The 19,878-nt window shown below is 50.6% G+C and overlaps 1 protein-coding gene across 1 annotated transcript; it reads right to left on the bottom strand.

Annotated features, from left to right (window-relative positions):
- Positions 1-240: 240 nt before the first annotated feature.
- TPRN (taperin) lies at positions 241-18,561 on the bottom strand. The gene is made up of 4 exons (XM_090022625.1): positions 16,717-18,561; positions 2,932-3,118; positions 2,470-2,597; positions 241-1,777 (listed from the first exon to the last, which is right to left on the bottom strand). Exons 1-4 carry the CDS (start codon positions 18,481-18,483, stop codon positions 1,715-1,717), a joined length of 2,145 nt encoding a protein of 714 aa, XP_089878751.1. The 5' UTR covers positions 18,484-18,561; the 3' UTR covers positions 241-1,714.
- Positions 18,562-19,878: the final 1,317 nt, after the last annotated feature.

Genomic DNA, 19,878 nt, shown 5'->3' with positions numbered 1-19,878 from the left:
TTGGCTCCTCCAGTCAGGTCAAGTGAACATTTGAGTTTATCAGTCATGTTTTAAGAAGTTTGCAGCAGCTCCCACCTCAGTCACTGGGGCCAGGGGGTACTGGGCACCTCCCAAAGTCCATAACGTATATCATGTACAGAAAACTTCCTCCCCTTTTGCTTTTTCTGTATTCTTACTAAGTGCAAGACATGCAGAACATTTTCAGTTCATACACAAAACTGACACATTCAGACAAACAAACAAATGCATCAGGTTTAATCAGAAATATGACAGGTTGAGCCTCTAGAGGCAGCCACAATGTGATATCTCTCCCATTCACAACACTCAAGAGGCCATCTGTTTCAGCTACATGTTTAATCCCCGGAGTACAAATCACATGAGCAGCAACATACAATTCCAAAACATTGGTGTTCTCCAGAGTGAAGTGTTGATCCGAGTCTACAGTACATGGATGTTACTAGATCAGTGAGAAAACCTAGCCGATTCCTTTCTGTATTGGCTATATTAATTACAAAAAAGAATTATAAAAACCTAGAAAAAACAGCATATTCCTTGCTTAGGTTGCTGTTAAAGAGGGGAGTGAGAAATTGCCCTTTTGCATCTTGAAGTTGAAGCAAGAAAACCCAGGTCCAGGTATTCTGACCCGAAGCAAGCAAGCTCTCCAATTCAAGGGCAGCCATGGGACAGGGAGTGCAGTTAGTGGATAAATCTGGGCCAGCTGGATCACACTCTAGGATAAACACCAGCTACAGCAGTGCTCAGAATGGAGAAAACCAGGACATGAGTGATAGTGACTGGAGATAGATCAAGAGACAAAAGGTAGGCCATGTCACAGCTATGGCCAGTGCTTTGGAACTCCTTTAAAAAGAGGCCTAGTCAGGCAGCTCCAGTTGCCCAGAGGGAGCAACCAGCATCGGTCTGGGGACCCTCCAGCTTACTTTCTCCTGCTGATCTGCCACAACAGATGAGTCACTTTTATTTCCCCTCCCATCATCCTTCACCCCTCTAGTGCATCCCACCCCAGGGAATCCCTTCCCAGCCAACACAGCCTTGACTGAATGACTCAGCAGCTTCACAGGAGCAGAAACCAGTCAGACCCCGATGCATGTCTGGGTTTGGACTTGGACCTGAGACCGCCGTGAGCACAAGAAGTGGACCCCATTATAGTGCAGTTATCAAACCACAGCCACCTTCCCTGGACCTGGCCTGCCAAGCTCTAGGCTGATTCACCAGATGGTCCTGGAGATCCCTCAAAGCTCAAACTGCAGATACATTTTTCAGTGGGAGCCTTCATGAGGTTTTTGAGACTCTCTTTCCTTGAGTCCACCATCAGTGGCTCAGTGGATTCAGCAGAGCACCCTCAGTCTGTGCCCCTGGCAGACTTCGGATTTGCTCTTACTTAATCAGACAGCTATTCTAGAACAAGGAACATGCAAAGGTCACAGACCAAACAGTTCTGCCTGCTACTGTAAAGGTGGCTGGTCCCAGATTCCATTGCTAATATCCACGATGTTCAATAACAATAGTGCCTCAGGCACAGGATCTAGCTCAGGGTTTGTGTTAAGGCAGAGCTGGAAGCCCATTTCTGTAGCACTTCAGAGACACTCCATCCCAGGAAGTGCATCCAAGGATGTTCGGAGAGCAGGATGGATGGCATGCCAAGCTCCCTGCTCAGCTGTAGCTGCTGCAAACTGGAGGCTGCAGGGTTCGGTGATCAGAAATACAAGGCAGGTTCGCTGCTGAAGTCAGAAAGACAACTCCTATCTGCTGGGGTAAGCTGTGGGGAGAGAAAAGGGAGTTGGAACAGAAGCCTCACAGGGTTTAGGTGAGTTTTAAGAAGGCAAGGGCTGCACTGGGACCTTGCCAGGGGCTGACTGCACCTCCATATTCATACTGAATGTGCCTGCAGTGCAGAGGACAACCTGAAACTAGCAGCTGTCCCGAGAGATGTCCACACTCAGGCAGCAGCACATCCTCACATTAGAAGGGGACCCCACACATGCCCCCTCCCTCCTGCCCAAGTGCACAAGCAAACGTCAAACTAGAAATACATTAGTGAAATTTCTCTAGTCTTGCCAGTCTACACCCACTCAATCCCCATCTCTCATGGGCCTGAAAGCAGGCTCTGAGGATGAGCCTGGAGAAGACTCACTGCAATCTTTCTGGTGCAAAGTGTGGCTACTAAATTGGAGGCCAAAGCATACCCTGTCCCTCCATCTCCTGGTGCCAGGACTCATTGCTGTTGCAGTATAGACAAGTCTTTAATCTTCTCCTCAAAGAAGGAGGATGCTGGCTGCAGTGGAGGCTTCTCTTAGCCCCTAGGGTCCAAGCAGATGCCCTGCTCCCTTCAAGTGTGGCATTCTACTATGGAAAGACTCTCCTCATTTCAGGTCTCAACATATCCACACTAGCCTGAAGATCAGAGCAGAGCAAAAAGGAAATAAGTGAGGCACTGCTGTAAAGACTCACCATGACCTGGTTCCCCGAGGCATCCACCTCCTTTGGAACGGCCCCCGTTGCATCAGGCTGATCCTCGTATTTCTGCTCCTGCCACTTGCCAAACTCCACAGAGTGCTTTGGTGTATAGCTGGACAAGCCTGAAGAGAGGACATATGCAGATACAGAGCAGGACCCCATCCGGTGGCCGACTTGTCCCAGCAGGACTGCATGCTTTACCAGCTACGGCCATTCCTCTGGGCTGTGTCACTTAGCCCAGGGAGGGGCTCACAGAAGCAAATTGTCCCCACTGCCCATTTCCTAAATCGGCCTTGGACTGAGCTAACATCCCTCCCAAGTGCTTGCTGAAGATTCAGTATCAAACAACTGCTGCCAGAAACCCTTTATAGAACCAAGTACCAGCAGTCCTTGCCTAGCCCTTCTGCAGGATGACTTTGGAGTAGAAAGAGACCAGCAGCAGATCAAGCAGCTCACCTGAGTTGGGCACGTTAGGGTGCAAGGTGCTGTTTGGGTGTGGAATGAAGAAGGAGGAAGGCTTGTTATCCTCCATTTCTGAGCTAAATTCTTCTTCCTCCTCCTCCTCATCTTCCTCTGCCAGGGAGCTCTCAGAGGGGTACTCGAACATGGTCTGCAGGCTCATCTCATTGAAAGAGATTTTCATCTAGAGGAGAGCAAGGAGAGTCAGTGGAAACCACTGACACCAACCCTCCCTCTTCCACCACTTCCTCCCCCAAGAGAGACTCCAGTAACTGATAGCAAGTGTCAGGACACATTGCCAACCTCAATCCACGGTAAGTTGCCCCTGCCCATCACACCATTTCGCCAACACAGTACCTCAGACCTCAACATTGCTTGGTGGGCTTTGTTGGCCAGTTGATTCTAGTACTCATTTGCCCCTCATCCTGTGAGGCCAGTCTATTGTCATTACCATATTTACTTACATCCCCCTTCCCCCCCCCCAAAAAAAAAAGTTCTCGAAAATTGGGGTGCATGTCTTAAGTGGAGAGGCTGATTTCTGCACTGGAAGGGATGTGTGGAGATGCTGTAATGTCTACCAGGGGCTGTCCTTTTCTCTAGCCAGCATACAGCAGGGGCAGAATCCACTCTTCAGTGACAGAGCAAGACTCAACCTCCTGTGAGCTGCTCTATGCAGTTAATCTGCAGCCAAGGCTCTGGAAAAACAAGTTTTTCCTTCATTCTGCCTTCCCAAAACAAAGTGCATATCTCACCTGTTGGCATATTATACGCAAGAAAATACAGTATTTATTCTAGTGCCTGTCCTAACTTGCAGACTGCCCCCAAAGTAAGGCTTATACCAGGACAGGTAATTTTCATCTAGTAACATACTGAGGTTGGTTGTCCTGGTATACATCCATCTCTGGCTAGTGCAGTCAGCCTGGAGCGAGGGCCGACACCAAGTAACTGCAGCCATGTGCTTACACCAACGAGAGGCATAAGGCTGACTCCACTTGACACTGTGTTCATTCCCACCTGGTTTACAGCAAACAGTAGCTGAGCTGAGCAGGGAGGAGCCCTGCAGCTGATAGAAGGAACAAGCAAGCTGCAATAAAGTGCTCCAGGACTCACCCATGCAAGACAAACACTAGAAGAATAGCCCCTTGGTTGCAAAGGCCTGGGCTTTTGGGAACCAGCTGCTTACCGGATACAGGACTAGTATAAACAGGCTCTTCCTCTTTTGCTCAGCAATCTCCATGAAATCAGCCTCCCTAGCTACATTGGGAAACAGTGCTGTAATCCTTGATCTGCCTACTCCAGCTGCCATGAGGGAAATGCAGGAAAGATTTACGGGCTTCACACACACACAAGCATTTTTTCCCTTGGCAACTGTGAGGCGGTCTCAGCAGTAGCACAGAGGCAGAGAGCACTGCCCAAACAGGAACTAAAAGACTGTTACCAACAGCACAATAACTCAAGATGGCATTTGGCCAAGACACCTGATTAACACCCTTGAGGAAGAGTGTCAGGGAATCGTAGCCACCACAGGGAGCCAGGACCACAGAGAAATGGCACTTCTGGCAAGCACATCACAAAGTGTACCAACTCCCAACATCCACAAGTCTGCCTAGCTGTTTTTCTTTGATGCTTCTCTTCCCAGCCCTTCCCTTGCCCTGTTCAGGGGATAAAAGCCTAAATGGGCCATCCATTACAGATAGGCCTGCAGGGATGCTGCTGACTAAAGGGGTCTATTGGGTGCCTGACAGGATGCTCCAGGAATCCTGCAGGAAGCCAATGGGCATTTGTGAGCAACCTGCAACTCAGGGAAATATGGATTCTTCACAGTTGTGATCAAAAGAAAGCTGGAGGGTTGGTTCAGGTCATGCTGAACCCAGTCAAAGCACTGCCAGAATCCCCATATAATGTAATCCAACCAAAACAGCAACACAGAAATCAGGCTCCAACTTGTACAGTCAGAAGGAAGGAAGCCAGCTCTTCTTAGCCAGTGCCTAAGCTCTGTGCGGGCCTTGGCAGGAAAGTACTGAAAGCACCAGCAGCCCATTAGCCCTAGCAGATTTCTTCGTTCCAAAGAGTAAGTATGCTTGAGACCAAGGCAAAAAGGATTTGCCTGCCTGACGCTGGCCGACCATAACCAACCCTTCTCCCCCAACACCAAGATGCCATTAGCAGTGAGCAAACAGCCACGCCACACTGGCTGCATCTGGAATACTTAGACTTACTTCTCATTGTTTTATTCACCCAACTTGCTTTAGCTAAAGCCATCCCATGCAAAACACTGCATTCAAGCCAAGAAACATGCCCAGGCATTCATGCTTTGCCCTGCAACCCACAGAGAGGGGAGAATGAAGGCACACCGTGTGCTGTTGAGCCACATGATGCCTGTCACCATGGTAAACATCCTCTGTTTATATGCAGTGGTTTACAGAGAACACCCTAGTCTAATGCAAAGGGAGGAAAGACCAGGATGTAGATTAGACCCCCCAGGCAGCAGCAGCAGCTGCCATATGTGGATCGCTCAGATAAGGTTCTTGATTTCTGTACCAAGCCCCTGGTATCGGGCTGCATGGAATGAATGGCAACACCCAGTACAAAGTACAGGCTGTGCCTTGCTGCGAACTGTGGGCAGAGCAAGTCACAGAGGCCCTGCCAAGACCCAGCTATATGGGGCTGGGCTAGCACTCCCCAGCACACAGGGCTGCCACAGAGTGCAAGCCCCCAGTACATTAATGATACAAGCCACAGTTCCAGAAAGGATTCTGTCTCTAAGCCAGAGCAGGAGCTGGCCTGTTGCAGACAGGGAGCTACAAAGATTCCCTTATACCTGAACAGGCTTCAGTGTTGTTTTGAACCACAGTCAGCTAGACTGCTTATTTCCAATCTGTACCCATAGCTCAAATATGGGGTTTAAGCTAAACTACTTACTAAGCAAGCAAGCTGAGCTTTGCAGGTGGCCTTACTTTTGAGGAACCATGTAGGGAAATTCAAGAGAGATTTCTGAAGTCATGAAATGTACTGTTCCCTGAACTGTTCTTCCCCTACAGATCACATCTTCTTGACCTCCACATTGTGGGGAGAGGATGTCAAAGTGTTTCCTGAAAGCACCGCGAGCACACCCTCAGCTCCAGAGGAACCCTCTTCTTTACTGATGGGCTGGGATGGAGCAAAACCATATTTATCTCACAATGTGCCGGGAGCAAGGGAGCTCATGCCAGGCAGGAGAAGATGCAACAGAACTAGCCAGAGGCATTTCACACCAAGGCTGCTAAAGCATCTCCATCAGCTGGATTCCTCTATTTCCTTAACCCCAGTCAGTTGATCTGCACTGAATCTAGAGGCAGGAAAGAGACTGCACCACTGTGCATGAATCAGTTCGGCAGTTAGCAGAGATGGGAGGATACCAATTCACCAGCAGCCTTAGTTGCCGATCACTATGAAGTTCAGAGGAGGTCAGTGGTGGCTGGACTCCCTCACATGCCCATGATGCAGCAGTGACCAAGAGTTCTCCCCTCTGATGGAGATCTGGTAAGTGACCCACAGCTAATAATCCTGAAGCACCAAAGCCACAGGGCCAAGGCTTGTGCAGAATGCCACACCTCTGTGGCCCAAACAAGATACAAGCTGACTTCTGGGTGCACCTTCATGGTGTGTTTTACCCTCTAGTGCCCTCCATGGTTTCAGGCCAAGAAAGAGAGAAATCAATTCATCACCTCCTCATAGAACCCATCACCATGAGCACAGATAATGAAATGTGTGGGAGGTGTCCACCTGAAGCCAACAAACTCTGCTAGGCTTCTTCATTCATTTCTAGGGGGTTATAACCTTACTGAACCAAGTTCCAAGCCTCTTCACCAGCTTCTAATCAGAAGACCAGCAACCTGAACAGCAGGTAAAATAACGGCAGGCTGTAGGCCTTGGCACTAACAGCTTTATCACAGGGTTGACTGGACAAATGCCCACATGAACTTTCACTAACTAGTCCACAGGCAGCAATCTACACCACTTGCATGCACTACAGTCACTTCCAGTGCAAGGATTTTCATGCAGCCTAGAGGCAGTGTGATTAGTCCCACTAGGGTTATTAGCTGAAAGCTGGCAATGAGCTTATCCTCAGGGGAAAAGTGAAGGCAGAGTCCTTGTGCTCAGGGGACATTCCTGGGTGGCCAAGGACTGATCGTATCATGCTTGGGAGCCAGCACAGCCCTAGGGAAGCTGGGGGTTTACATCCCTAGATCAGCATTGTGATTGCAGAGAATTTAACAGGGTCCTGAGAGAGCTGTCCAGACAGTGATCCAACAGTTCTTCTGAACAGGGCATTTTACCAGAAAATAAAGCACAAGGGCTTTCACAATCCTGGAGCCCTTCTCCAATGTGGACATCTCATGACAGTTTGATGTATTTAGACAAAAAGGCTCACTGTTGTGGATAGCAGAAGCTACCAAAACAAAGGAGCCGGCTAGTCGCTCCATCACAGAGGTAATGTATTGCAACATGAGGGCTACATCTACAGCAGAGGTCTTATGGGTGCCAGGAGGGCCTCATGCAGGATTTGACCTATAATGCTGGGTAATGTCTAAATTCCTGCTATACTATTTGCAGGGGAAAAACGCTGTGGATGTGGACACTAGTTACTTCATGCTGCACTTATCTAATGCTGATGCCCTTCCAAGGGCAACACTGAGCTTTTTTCAGCAGCAGTTGCCATTGGTTGAGCCTCCACTTCTGTTTGCTTTTGGTAACTCCATGGGTTTGCACTGGATGGAGTACACTAGGGAATGCCGCACTATCGGAAGGAGACTGATCACCTTCAGGATTGCACTGCCGCTCCCATGTCATGCAACTGAACAAGAAAGTCTCCCCTTACAAAAGGCAACCCATGAAGCCTGCTCTGTGTAATCAATACGCCGAAGCACATGGTAGATGGGAGCGATGAGTGGGGACTCGAAATATTAAACTCCATGTACAAGACACAGGGAAGAGTTTCAAATTCCTGGTGAGCAGAGATGGTGTAGCGAGAAGTGCACCAAGCACATCAGGAAGCAGAGAAGTCTCCCAGTGCCCTGTACTATAGATGTTGCCAAGGAAGTGATCCAATAGCTTAACTCCATGAGTTCATTAGAGCTTATGTCATTGGTTCAGAGCAACATAGCTCTCCCAGCATCAGGACAGTGATTACGTTCCCTGCAGATATGCAAGAGGGATTCTGCTCCAGCAGTTTACTTAGTAAACCATGACTAATTTATGTAGAGTATAAGAGTTGAATTCGCCTCATTTCCCAGCCTCCTTGCAACAGATCTCACCTAGATGCACACAGATCAGAGGCACGTCCAGAGACAGGTCACCATGCCCAAAACCCTTAATGCTACAGACAAACCCAGAGAGAACTGCACTGGTAGAGGACAGACATTTGGTACACAGAAGACTAGAAGGAAATCTGCTAATCAAACTGAAATGCCAACCACTCCTGTATCATCAGGGGTGGAGGGGAGGGGGATGGCCTCCATTCTCAGATCTGAAAGACAGGTGCATTTAACTCTTCTCAGACCTAGAGTGGGATAGAAACCTCATTTTCTGGAAAAAAAGGACAAACTAGGCAGAAAAAACCTTCTATACTGAAGATAGAGGTAGTGCTAGTTTGAAGTAAGGAAGAAGGCAGAGCAGGGTGGCACCTTTGTGACAAACTGGTTCAGAATGGCATAAACTTTTGTAGGCAGTGAACTACTTTGTCACATGCATGCCACAGAAGAGCTTCTTCTGTTCAGTGCTGAAAGACCATTGTCGATATCCCTGACAAGAAGGTTTCTGAAGAGGAATGAGGAAGTCTTAGGAGCAACATCAATAAAAAACTTCTTGTCTTCATAGCTTTATCTTTGTAGGTACACTAATTCTCCATTAAAGAAGTTTCACAAATATTTCCTCTACATAGATTGATGGCATGTGCTGACTGGCCACTCCCGCTTGCTGGCTTCCCAGTCCATTTTGGGAAGGCCACTACCCTAAGCTGGAGAAAGCGACTGTTAAAATAAGTCCAAGTGAACACTTAGAAACAGAAGGGAGCGACCAGCCACCTTCGACACTGAGAGTCTATTCCAGCCCACAGATTAAGGGGACAGACTAAAGGTATTTTTATATTTAATCCACATTCTCAGATTCCAGAAGCACAAAGTCCTTTAAATCTCAAGCTTAGCTCTTGCGTCAAGAGCTTACTGAGCCACAGAGCACAGCGCAAGCTGCCTCCAGAGGCCTCCCCTTCTGTTTGTGTAACAGCATCTACTTTAATTCTTCTGTCCAGCTCTTGTACTGTGGAAGCAGTAGGCCGAGAGAAAAACGCAGTGGGGGGAAGTTCACTACTAACATGACTGCAGCTATTAGAGAGCACACACGTGCGAAATGTTGCTCACGCCTCCATGACCATGACTGCCTCTGTCAGAACCAAGCTCAGTGCTGCCTAACTGATCACTCAGAGCCGCGTGCTTCAGTACAGTGCCATATACCTTCTTCTCCTTTCCTCTCTACCCTCTAACACATCAACAACATAAGAATGAGCCACTTCTGTGTGCCCATGCCCAGCCAACAGACTAGGTTAAAAAATATAACAGGATCCAGGTACAGTTGCTTCATGGCCCTTCTCTCCTCCCCTCCCCCCCACCCTGACCTAGACACAGCAGCATTGTGGCAGAGCAGTGAAGGGACCACTCCTGAGAGCAGTTCAGTGCACTACCTGAGCCACTGAAGATCAGCTAACCAGGAGGCTGACCAGGACTGGTGCTGACCATCCAAGACCGGATCTTGTCCAACACAGGACTTTGGTCACTGGACCCACTCAGCAATGCACCTTATGCTCCAATGTGCATTGCTGCCTGTTCTTGCAGACTCTGGGCATTTTTCTCCTAGGAGCAAGGCAAACATTAGCCCGCTGTACCAGACTGGAATTGAGCAAAATGACAGGAACCTGTTCCTGAGACACAAGCACTAAGCTAAGGTCATGTTTCATGCCTCACCTTGCCTCCAGCCTGCTGAAGGGGTAGTGCACTATGTTCCTGCATTGCTCCCAGCAGTTCAACTCCACTGTTGGCCGAAGCTGCAGAACAGACTCCGGGCAGCCATCGGCATTCCAAGCCGCACGCCTCCTTGGAGCTGTTCTGAGCTGATCTAAGCAGAGCTTAAGAGGCTTTGCCTGCCTGCTGGGCAATGGCTCCCACAGGAGCTACCTCCAGCAGAACCTGAATCAGTAGGAAGTTACAGAGCACCAAGTCCAACCCTCCCACAACCAACGATTGCTGGTCCATCCTGTCCCTCATTCTGAGGAAGAGTTTAGAAACAACTGTATTCTTGTTGAGTGCAGCAGGCTGGCACAATCTCTTACCTGATGCATGCACCAAGATCTTCCAAGTTAGCTCTGACAAACACTGGGAAAGCGCTGGGTTTAGACTGCTATTCCTGGGATGTGATGCTCTCTTCAATCTGTATCTGCATAGGCTGCTGTATGCAGCAAGCTGCCAACTGTACAAAACAGCACAGGAACAAGGCACACTAATGCTATGACTTCCGCAGGTTCTCCAGCACATTCAAGACATACGCACTACTCATAAAACTTCAAATGCCCTAGGTTCGAGCTACAGACCTCTTCTAGTGCAGCATCCCTCCCAGTTATCACTGAGGACAAAGCATGCATCAAGGTTTGAGGTGAAACGCAAATCCGAAGACACAGGACATTATGTTGAGCATAAGCTTTGCTGCTTCCAGACATCATATAGAACCTGCATGATAACAGAGTTCAGCCTACAGGCCACCTCCCAACAAGAGACAACAGAAAACTTTCACACAAACTGGCACTCCTCAGAGTCCTCCTTCATTAGTCAGCCTCCACACCCTGTTGTAGCCTAGCACCAAAAGGCCAGTGATCACCAAGTATTTCACTTTGATTTGAGTGTTGGCAAGACCATGTATTTTTGGCAGCTGATCTGGCTCTAGAAACCAGCTTCAGAGCATTCATGTGTGACAGATTTTAGCTAACCTGTACTAAGTGCTCAATGAGCTCCAGCACAAGACTCCCATACACTCTGGGGTCCAGTGTCTTCCCCCTCCCCTGATCACTAGCTCTCCTTCCCAAAGTTGCTCTTCTTCCACCAAGTCAGGCCCATGAGTCATCTATCACCTTAATATGCAGAGATGCCTTCACCTGAAGGACAAACCATCTGAATGCAGAACAGGACTGTGCTTCTCCAGTCCTGCCCCCCTCCCGCCCACCCCCACCCCAGTACCAGAACAACATGATTTGTTAATTCCCTCCTATACCCACATATATCCTTCCCACAGCAGTATTTGACAAACCAGACAGTGCTTAGCTGCCTGAGTAGGGCATGCTGGACTCATAGCCCAGCTCCTATGGATAGGGCAGCGGGTATACCAGAGCCTACAGCCAGGGGAATAGTACTATACATTTGTTATAGGGTTAGTTTGCATCATGTCATGGCTGCAGTACAAATATTAGAAGCCAGGCTTTTGTAGAATCAGGAGAAGAAACAGAATTTCAGGCCAAGTCTTGAGCTTCCCATAGGTCTCACCACTTTTATGTCAGGTACTAAAGCAGGATGAGGGGTCCTGGTCCTGTCATCTCATTCTCAGCCAAGCACTATGGCTCTTTGGGGAATGGAGGAGAGCAGGGCAATAGCAAAGGATGGGTGCTCACCCAGTCTGCATAGGATCTGCAATTGGAATGGGGTCAGTTGAAGGTATGGATGGCTTTAAGAGCAGGGTCTAAAGCAGATGGTGCATCTCCCACACAGGCTTAAGAGCGTCTGCACATGCCACAGGTGGCAGAGCCTACTGTTCTGTATGCAAACACAAAACGCAATTCAAAACAGAACCAGTCAGATTTTGTGCTATCCACAACCAAAGCACACTGATGGGCAAGATTATCAGGATGAGCGCTACTCCAACTGACCACTGTGTAGACTGTACACAAGTGAATCTCATGGAGAGGGGATATCCCCACAGAAACCCTTCACTAGGACAGGGAAGAATTTCAGTGATCAGGTTCATGGGCAGAATTGCCTTACTTGCATCAATCACTAGGCAATACTTTAGGTTTCTAGACAAGCTAGTTTACATCCCTGCAGCACCAACACTTGGGGCTCACATAGGAGGGGAATGAGGGGAAACTGTTTGAGTCTATAATGTAGAAGCACTCCCCCCAACCCCTTGGGGTTCCAGTTCTCTCTCTCCCCATACCAGCTTCTTGCCTCTCCTGAATATTTAGCTGACACCAACATCTCCAGCCCCAAGGTAACCAGCTGCCTCTTCCTATTGAGCTGTAGCTCCTGGAAGTGACAGCTGAGCTGGTTTGCCCTTTTTAATATATATTTTATTTATTTGCAGACTTCATGAAATGCCCTGACACCTGCAATAGCAGCAAGAAGCCAGCTCTCCTTGGAGCACTGTTATAACTGGTTCCCAGAAACCTCTCTCCCTTGTGACACTGCCCTGCAGAAATCACAGGCTGCAGTGTCAGTGAAGATCAACCGGTGGAAGGGCACTGGAATTTTGGAACGGGCTCCTAGCCACAGCCTGCATCTGTTACTTGTACCAGCACAGTGCAAAGCCAGTTCTTGCCCTTGTCCTTCAGGACTGCTAGGAAGGGTGCGACTGAGGTGACTAGTTTGCTGACATTTATGATATGGATTTCCCATTGCTGAACAGGGGCCCAGAGCAGGAAGTGGATTTTAAATGTCTGAGGAAAATAAAGGCTGCATTTTACAGAACAAGTAACATGTCTGCCAACAACTGCTTTGCAAACAACCTCTCTTCACTGCAATATTTTTAATGAGCATGTTTGCAGAAGGGAGGAGTTCTTCTGGTTCAAACACTGAAAACTAGGCCACACCAAAACTCAGATAACAGAATCAGCCTACATGCCACATAACCCCACAGAAACGTGGGGTGGCCAGTCCATAACACATCAACAGCCTATCATCCCAGCATACAAAGCCAGAACCTCGGGGCATGCTGAAAACTGTGGGGTCCCCAGGCTCAGGGCAAGCTTAGGTGGCAGCTCTGCCATGCAAGTCCCTGCACAAAGTCAACCTCAAGGCTGGCGTTACTGGGGAAACTAACAGGAGACTCAGTTTCACTGAACAGCTCGAGTCCAGGGAGCTTCCCATTAGCTGAAGCTTGAGTTTCAGGTCTCACTGGATCTACACGTTCGTTCATTAATGCACTTTTGCTACTGAGCATTAAGTTTAGTACCGCTAATGTGAGGTACTAACAAAATGTGCATTGGGCTGCCCTAATGAGGAATAGCAAAAGCACATGCTTTTTTTAGTAACACTTAATGCGCAGTACCCTAATTTTACTGTGCATTAACATATTAGCACAGTTTTTACCATGATACTGCACATTAGAGCAAAATAGGTTACGGTATGTTAAAATGCACGTGTACATGTGCCCACTCACACCAAAATCCCCTGAAGTTTCCTGTGCACTAGAAACCCTGCTTTTCAAACAGCTCTGCTTCAGAAGAACTTACATGAATCCCTCCCCACTCTTACAAGGAAAAACATGTGGGAGCAAATTCCACACCAACTCTTGACATGTCAGTCATTAACCATAGACTGTCTCAATGGTCCAAATATTACGCCTCTTCAACATCCTGCATGCTAAGAAGAAACAAATTTTTTTTTTTTAATTGTGCGTGTCAGGCCAAATCAGCTCTGAATTCCATTGGCTGAGCAGAACTTGGGTGTTCAAGTCTGTGTGGCACCACCACTGGCAAGTATCCTCCATCCCAGAGTCCTCAGCCTGGAGCTTCAGATACTTCCAAATCCATGGCAGGATTCCTATGTGCAGGCTCCAAGTCTGAAGGTCTTAGAGTTCAGATGCCCCCCCGAGTCTCGCTTGCGCTTAGCCCAGAGGCCAAAGGAGCAAACTAGGGAGAAATTCCCCATCAGTTTCTCCGCACTCTTAATTACTCTTTTATCACCCTGTAGCCAGTAACCCACTGGTTCTCTCAGGCTCCCACCCATGATACAAGCCGTTATCTTATCTTCTCTCCACATTTTCCTCTTCTTCCTCATTCCCATCTTACATTCCTGAATATTTCACGCTGCTCCACTGGTTTTGTGCACACTGCAGTTCACTGGCTAGACGTTCCTATTTAGCTCCAAGCTGCCTCTTGAACTTTAGCAGCTAACCACTGCTTTCCCCGCTCTGCTGGTTCTCTCACTTGGCAACATTCATACTTCCAGACTCCCACGACTGCTGATGAAGCCTCTGGGATGAATCTAAGCATTTTAGCCCTTCCTCATTTTCGGCTTTAGGGCCTTTCTGATGAGCTTCTGAACTTGAAGTTGCCCTTTGCAGAACTTAGTGTCACCCGGACTTTTTCATGCCTCCCACCAAAAAAGGCGGATCCACAGAAGCATTGTGGCTATTGCTTACTGGCCACATTATTGAAAATTTATGAACCAGCTCCTGCATTCTGATTTAGAACTAAACCATGGCACCTGCCATCCTTGTGGCCTCTTGAACTAGCCACGAGCCATTCCTAGATTTTTTTGTTTTTGTTTTTCACTTGCTGAGAAACTGCTCCTCAGACCATGCCCCCATACAACTCCCACTGATTATCTGGATAGGCAAGTTACTTATGATGATGAAATTACATTCAGTGACTTTGTTAACATCCCTCCACAAGGCACATAGCTTTCCACAACCTGGAAGCCCGTGTCAGAACCCTTCCAGATTTTTTGTAGCCTCATGACACAGGTGTGTACTACCTATACTGGTTTGACAGTATGAGCATCCACTCCTCAGACTGAATCTCTGTGGGACAGATTCTCAGGCATGAGATTTCTCCCCACCTTTACAGCCATCAGTGGTTCTTAGCTGATCCTCATTGCTTTATTTGAAGTCTCCAAAAGTCTTGCAGTCTTCAAGGTAGTCATCATTACAATGCTCCATTACATAGCTGGAAACCTGAGGCAAAGAAGGCTACATCACCTGCCCAGCCTGACACAAGGAGTCTGGGGCAAGTCCAAATCAGACAAGTCCCAGGTAGCATCTGCCACACTACACCATCCTTCTTGACCACCTTCTCCCTCTTATCTGATGTGGGGATGGGGGGAAAACCATTGTGCACAATTGTTGATAGCTGTGGTGTTGGCTTTCTTTTGGGGGAAGCCAATATTCCATCCAACCATCCAGGGTGCATGAAGAACACAGCCTCCTTTACTTCAGCCTGAAGGTGGGGGCTATCTATGGGAGTTTGCCTATCCCCATATTCTCCCTTGGTCCTTTCTCCATCCAATCATAGGCCCAACTTCCTCAACTGGGGGAGGATTCTTAGGAAGGCCTATTCCAAAGGGTCTTTACTTCTCAAAAACTTCAGTCACATGCCCTACAGTCAATTCATGCCCACTCTGCATTAATATAATCCAACTTGAATCCCAAATTGTGAGCAGCAGTGGCAGCAACCAGGATGCTAGCCAAAACTAGTCCTTCTTTAAATCTTTTCTAAGATACAAAACACTCTTGGCCAAGCCAAGCCCCATCCTGCCCCTCTGGACAACCACACAAGTTAAAACGGGCATATGGCAACACTTGTGACAACCTGCCTATTCCAACACATGGCCCTTCTACTAGCACTTTCATTAGATGTCACCCTTGGCTTCATGGAGCACATGAAAGCCAACTTAAAACCAGTGACACTAGGAAAAGTAGCAAGTGCAATTCATCTGATTCAGGAGATTCCTTAAAAAAAAAAGTCACACCTAAAGCTACCCTATAAACTCCTTACAAAGTCTTCAGTTCAGCTACTGTGATGTGCAACCCCCTCCCCACTTTAGTTTGGGAAAGGCAAAAAGCAGCTGGCATCATTTCACTTGCAGTAGTCAGTGACATAAGCCTTTAGCTACTAGGCACCACAATGAGTTTTGGTACTAGATGAGCAATTCAAGCCAGCAATTCTGTCTCAGCAATAGCCCATTATCACGAAATGACTGTGTCTTTGTCACAAAACACGCACAGCATCAATATGCACAAAGCACAATTCTTCCTCCAGCCCCTAAAGTTGCTCCTCAACTGGTGAGAAAATCTGGCACTTATTAAGCGAGTCTTTCAAAGGCCTCTGGCTGCAGGCCACAGAAACGCTGTTTCCTCACAGTTTGTCAGAGCTGCCTGTGAATTCCACCAAAGCCACAAAGAGCAGGTGATGTTGTCAAATCAAGGAGTGTTAAGCTGGTGCCACCCCCTCCCTGCTTACAAAGAAGCTGACTTCTGAGCCATTAACTCAGACACAAAAAGTGACATTTATGTTGGATCCTACAGGGTATGGTAGTGAGTAGAGCCAAGTTCACTTTTGGAGCACAGGCTTTAACAGAGCACGTGGCAACAGAGAAGAATGAGATTCCCTTCCCCACTCCCTTCGAGGTCTTCCTTTCTAGACTCATTCCCAGGGCACATATGATTTAAAAAGGCAATGCGGTAGAAAACTCTAAAATACAACTTTGCTCTGAAAAATTTGCTTCAGAAAGAGGACTGTCCGTACCACCAGGGACCACCTCCCATTCTGATGAGAATTTGTATAACCCAGCAGAGTCAGAGTCAGTCTCAGCCTCCCGACAGATGTGCCACCTCTGCAGGGCTGACAGGACAGAAGCAGTGAAACCCAACCAACACCTTTCTACCCAGCCACACTCAGGACAACCCTAACTACACCCCCCTGATGCATGCTGCTTTGAAAAGAGCCATTTTTAGTCACTTTTCAGACAGAGCTGCTGGGCAACTAACCTTTTTGCGACGGGAGCCCTTCTTGCTGATACAGGACCTCTCCAAGGACAGGTAGCCACCAATCACCTCAATCTCGTGTGCTTTCGGGTAGCGTGTTTTCAGCAGGGGCCCTGGATGGGAAGCATCAGGACTCCTGCAGGGTTTGGGCCTTCCTCGAATCTCTTCCTCATCCTCTGCTCCATCATTTTGCTGGACTCTGCTGCCATCACTGAAGGCTGCTGGTCCAGAGACAGGAGGCTTCCTTTTGGGTACTACAGTGAAGGTGTAGCCCCCTCTCTGAGCAAAGCCTGGGGAGGCAGGGTGGGGTCGGTAGAAGGGCACTGTAGAAATCTCCATCTCCATACCCATACCGGAGGCAGCATCTCGAGGCACAAGTAAGTCCTTGGTCCCTGTCGCTGCACCAGGCACTGAAGACAAGTCTCCAGGCTCTGGCTCAACAATGTCATCATCAATGTAAGTCACGGGCACCAGAGGCTCTGGTGATGCCTTTGGGGGAGTGACAGGCTCCCTCTGGGTCTTGAAGGCAGCTGGTGAGGGCTCTTGCTGCTGCCCACGCTCAGGCTCTGAGGGCAGTGGCATGCCCGTCCTCAAGCCCTCGGCGGGAGCGGGCGAACACGGGGCCTTCGCCCGGGAGGGCACGACAAGGAAAGAGTTGCGCGAGTTGATGCGTAGGTTGGCCAGGGCCTGAGCCTGGAGGTCATGGGCAGGGATGGCGGCCAGGTCCGGTTTGGGAGACGGGCGGATCTCGAAGGAGCCGCCACTGGCCTTGGGTGCGGAGGCAGAGAGCGGCTGGAGGGCGCCGGGGGTGGCACTGGAGGGGGCCGGGCTGGCACAGGGTCGAGGGGACTGGGTCCCTTCAGCCCCCTCGGGCTTTGGCCGCTGCATCTTGGCTCGGGCAACGGGGGCGCTGGGTGATGGCACCGGGGGCACCTTGGCCACGGGCACGTGGGCGCGGGGGCCGGGCTCCGAGGGGCCGTTGGCGAGCGGCACCGGGGGGCGGCCGCGTGGGGTCACGGTGAAGGAGTTGGAGCCGATCTTGTGCAGGAAGCAGCGGGGCGGGGGCGAGCCGGGGGCGGCCGGCGGCTCGGGGGCGCTGGCGGGCGCGGGCAGGTCGGCGGCCGGGCCCAGCAGCACGTCCCCGGCCCGGCGCCGCCGCGGCCGCGGCCGCTGGTCGAACTTCTGCAGCAGGCGGCTGACGGTGCCCGGCTGCGCGGCGGGCGGCGGCTCCGCGCCCTCCGCCGCCTCGTAGATGAAGACCTGCGCGGCGCGGATCTCGGCCACGGCGGGGCCCGGTCGCGCCAGCAGCTCGCGGAGCGGGTCGCGGCCGCCGGGCGAGGCGGGAGCGGGGGCGGGGGCCTCCCAGGCGCGCTCCCCGCCGCCGAAGCAGCCGGCGGCGTCGGGCTGCGACTCGATGATGAGGATGTTGTCGGCGCGGATGGTGCGGATGCCGGGCACGGCGCTGTACAGCTCCAGCAGCTGCTGCAGCGGCCGCGCCGCGGGGCCGGGCGGGGGGCGGCCGGCGCGGGGCGGCCCGTGGCGCAGGCGGCGCCGCTCGCTCTCCAGCCGCATGAAGGGGTTGTCGCGCAGCGGGCCCAGGCTGTCGGCCAGCACCAGCCGCTCGCCCTCGGGCGCCGCCCGCGCGCGCTCCCCCGGTCCCGGCCCCGGCCCCGCGCCCTGCGCAGCCAGCTTGGCCCGCTTGCGCTCCAGGATCTCGAGCTGCCAGGCGGGCAGCGCGCGCGGCCGCGGCCCCGGCCCCGAGCCGCTCATGGCGTCGCCGCACTGGGACCTGCCGCTGCTGCTGCCGCTGCTACCGCCGGCCGCGCCGGCCGCTCACCTGAGCCTGCGGCAGCCCCGCCCTGAGGCCCCGCCCCCCCGCCTCAGTGGGACTCCACCCCCTCCGCCTCAGCGGCCTCCGCCATTGGGCGCACGCTGGGCAGCCCTCTCCGGGGCGGGGTCGCCAGCCCTGAGGTGGGGGGGGTCCAGTGCGACTCTCGCGTCAAGCAGCACCGGCCTCGGCTGCATCGCCCCAGCCCAGGCTTTGTCTGCACGCGTCTTAAACCCTCCAAGGATGGGGAGCGCGTCCGCCACCTCTCCGGGTAACCTGGTCCTGTGCTTTACTACCTTCCCAGTGAAGCAAGTTTTTCCTAATAGCTGACCTCAGCTTCCCTTGCTGCAGCTTGAGACCGTTGTTCCCCCTTGCTCCGTCATCTGCCACCCCTGACAACAGCCCAGCTCCACCCTCTTCCAACCCCCGTGCAGGTAGCTGAAGGCTGCTGTTAAATCCCCTTCAGTCGTCTCTTCTCTAGACTAAAGGAGTCCAGATCCCTCAGCCTCTCAGAAATCATGTCCCAGCCCCCTCACCGTTTTTTGTTGCCCTCTGCTGGACTCTCTCCAATTTGTCTACATCCTTTCTGTAGTGGACGGCCCACAGCTGGACACAGTCAGTACTCCAGATGTGGTCTCACCAATGCTAGATAGAGGAAAATAATCACTGCTCTCAGTCTGCTGGCAACACACCTACCAATGCAGCCCAGTATGCTCTTAGTCTTCTCGGAGTTGAGAGCATACTGCTGGCTCTTATTCAGCTTATTGTTCATGGTAACCTCCACGTGTTATACGAAATGATGCACCTCACCATCGTCACCCCCCGCTTTTCAAAATCCCATATCCACCCACACACTCAGAGCCCTGAGGAAGGGCGCCAGTCAGACAGCTCACCTGTTAAACTTATGCCAAAGTGCTTTGTTGCAAAGAAATATATGAGGCCCAAGAAAAGAGCAGAAATCAGGCTCTGGGCAGGCATCAACCCTTGCTGAGCTGGAGGTGCCGGCCAGCAGCTTATGGAGGGGAGGAGATTTCTTTAGTAGCTGCTGGGAAGAGCTGACAAATGAGCAATAAACTGTTATTATCTTTCAAGGAAACAGGATTGTATGGGCATCACTTCCTGGTAGAAAGGTAAGTTTCAATGGAGAGAAAACTGCTGTGCCCTGTGACAACACGGCCATTCATTCTCAATGGCTGTGTGTGGAACGTGAATCCAGTCCAGGTGTGCTTTTGTAGCCAAAGTCCTGTCCTTTGCCATAAGCACACATCACAGGTCTCAGTGATGACTCGGCCCAGTCTCCGCGCCAGGAATCTAAAGAGGAAATAGTTCTTCTTGCT

Source organism: Crocodylus siamensis, chromosome 11, assembly GCF_052110815.1.
Source record: "Crocodylus siamensis isolate JL-2025a chromosome 11, ASM5211081v1, whole genome shotgun sequence".
Lineage (NCBI taxonomy): Eukaryota > Metazoa > Chordata > Crocodylia > Crocodylidae > Crocodylus > Crocodylus siamensis.
This window is presented reverse-complemented; position numbering and strand designations above follow the sequence as displayed.

Excerpts from the sequence above, each read along its gene's own strand:
- TPRN (XM_090022625.1), bottom strand. The coding sequence starts at position 18,483 with ATGAGCGGCTCGGGGCCGGGGCCGCGGCCGCGCGCGCTGCCCGCCTGG. Across the intron at positions 2,598-2,931 it reads CCCTAACGTGCCCAACTCAG|GCTTGTCCAGCTATACACCA; the intron begins GTGAGCTGCTTG and ends TCCTCTCTTCAG. Across the intron at positions 1,778-2,469 it reads CCTCGGGGAACCAGGTCATG|CTTACCCCAGCAGATAGGAG; the intron begins GTGAGTCTTTAC and ends CTCTCCCCACAG.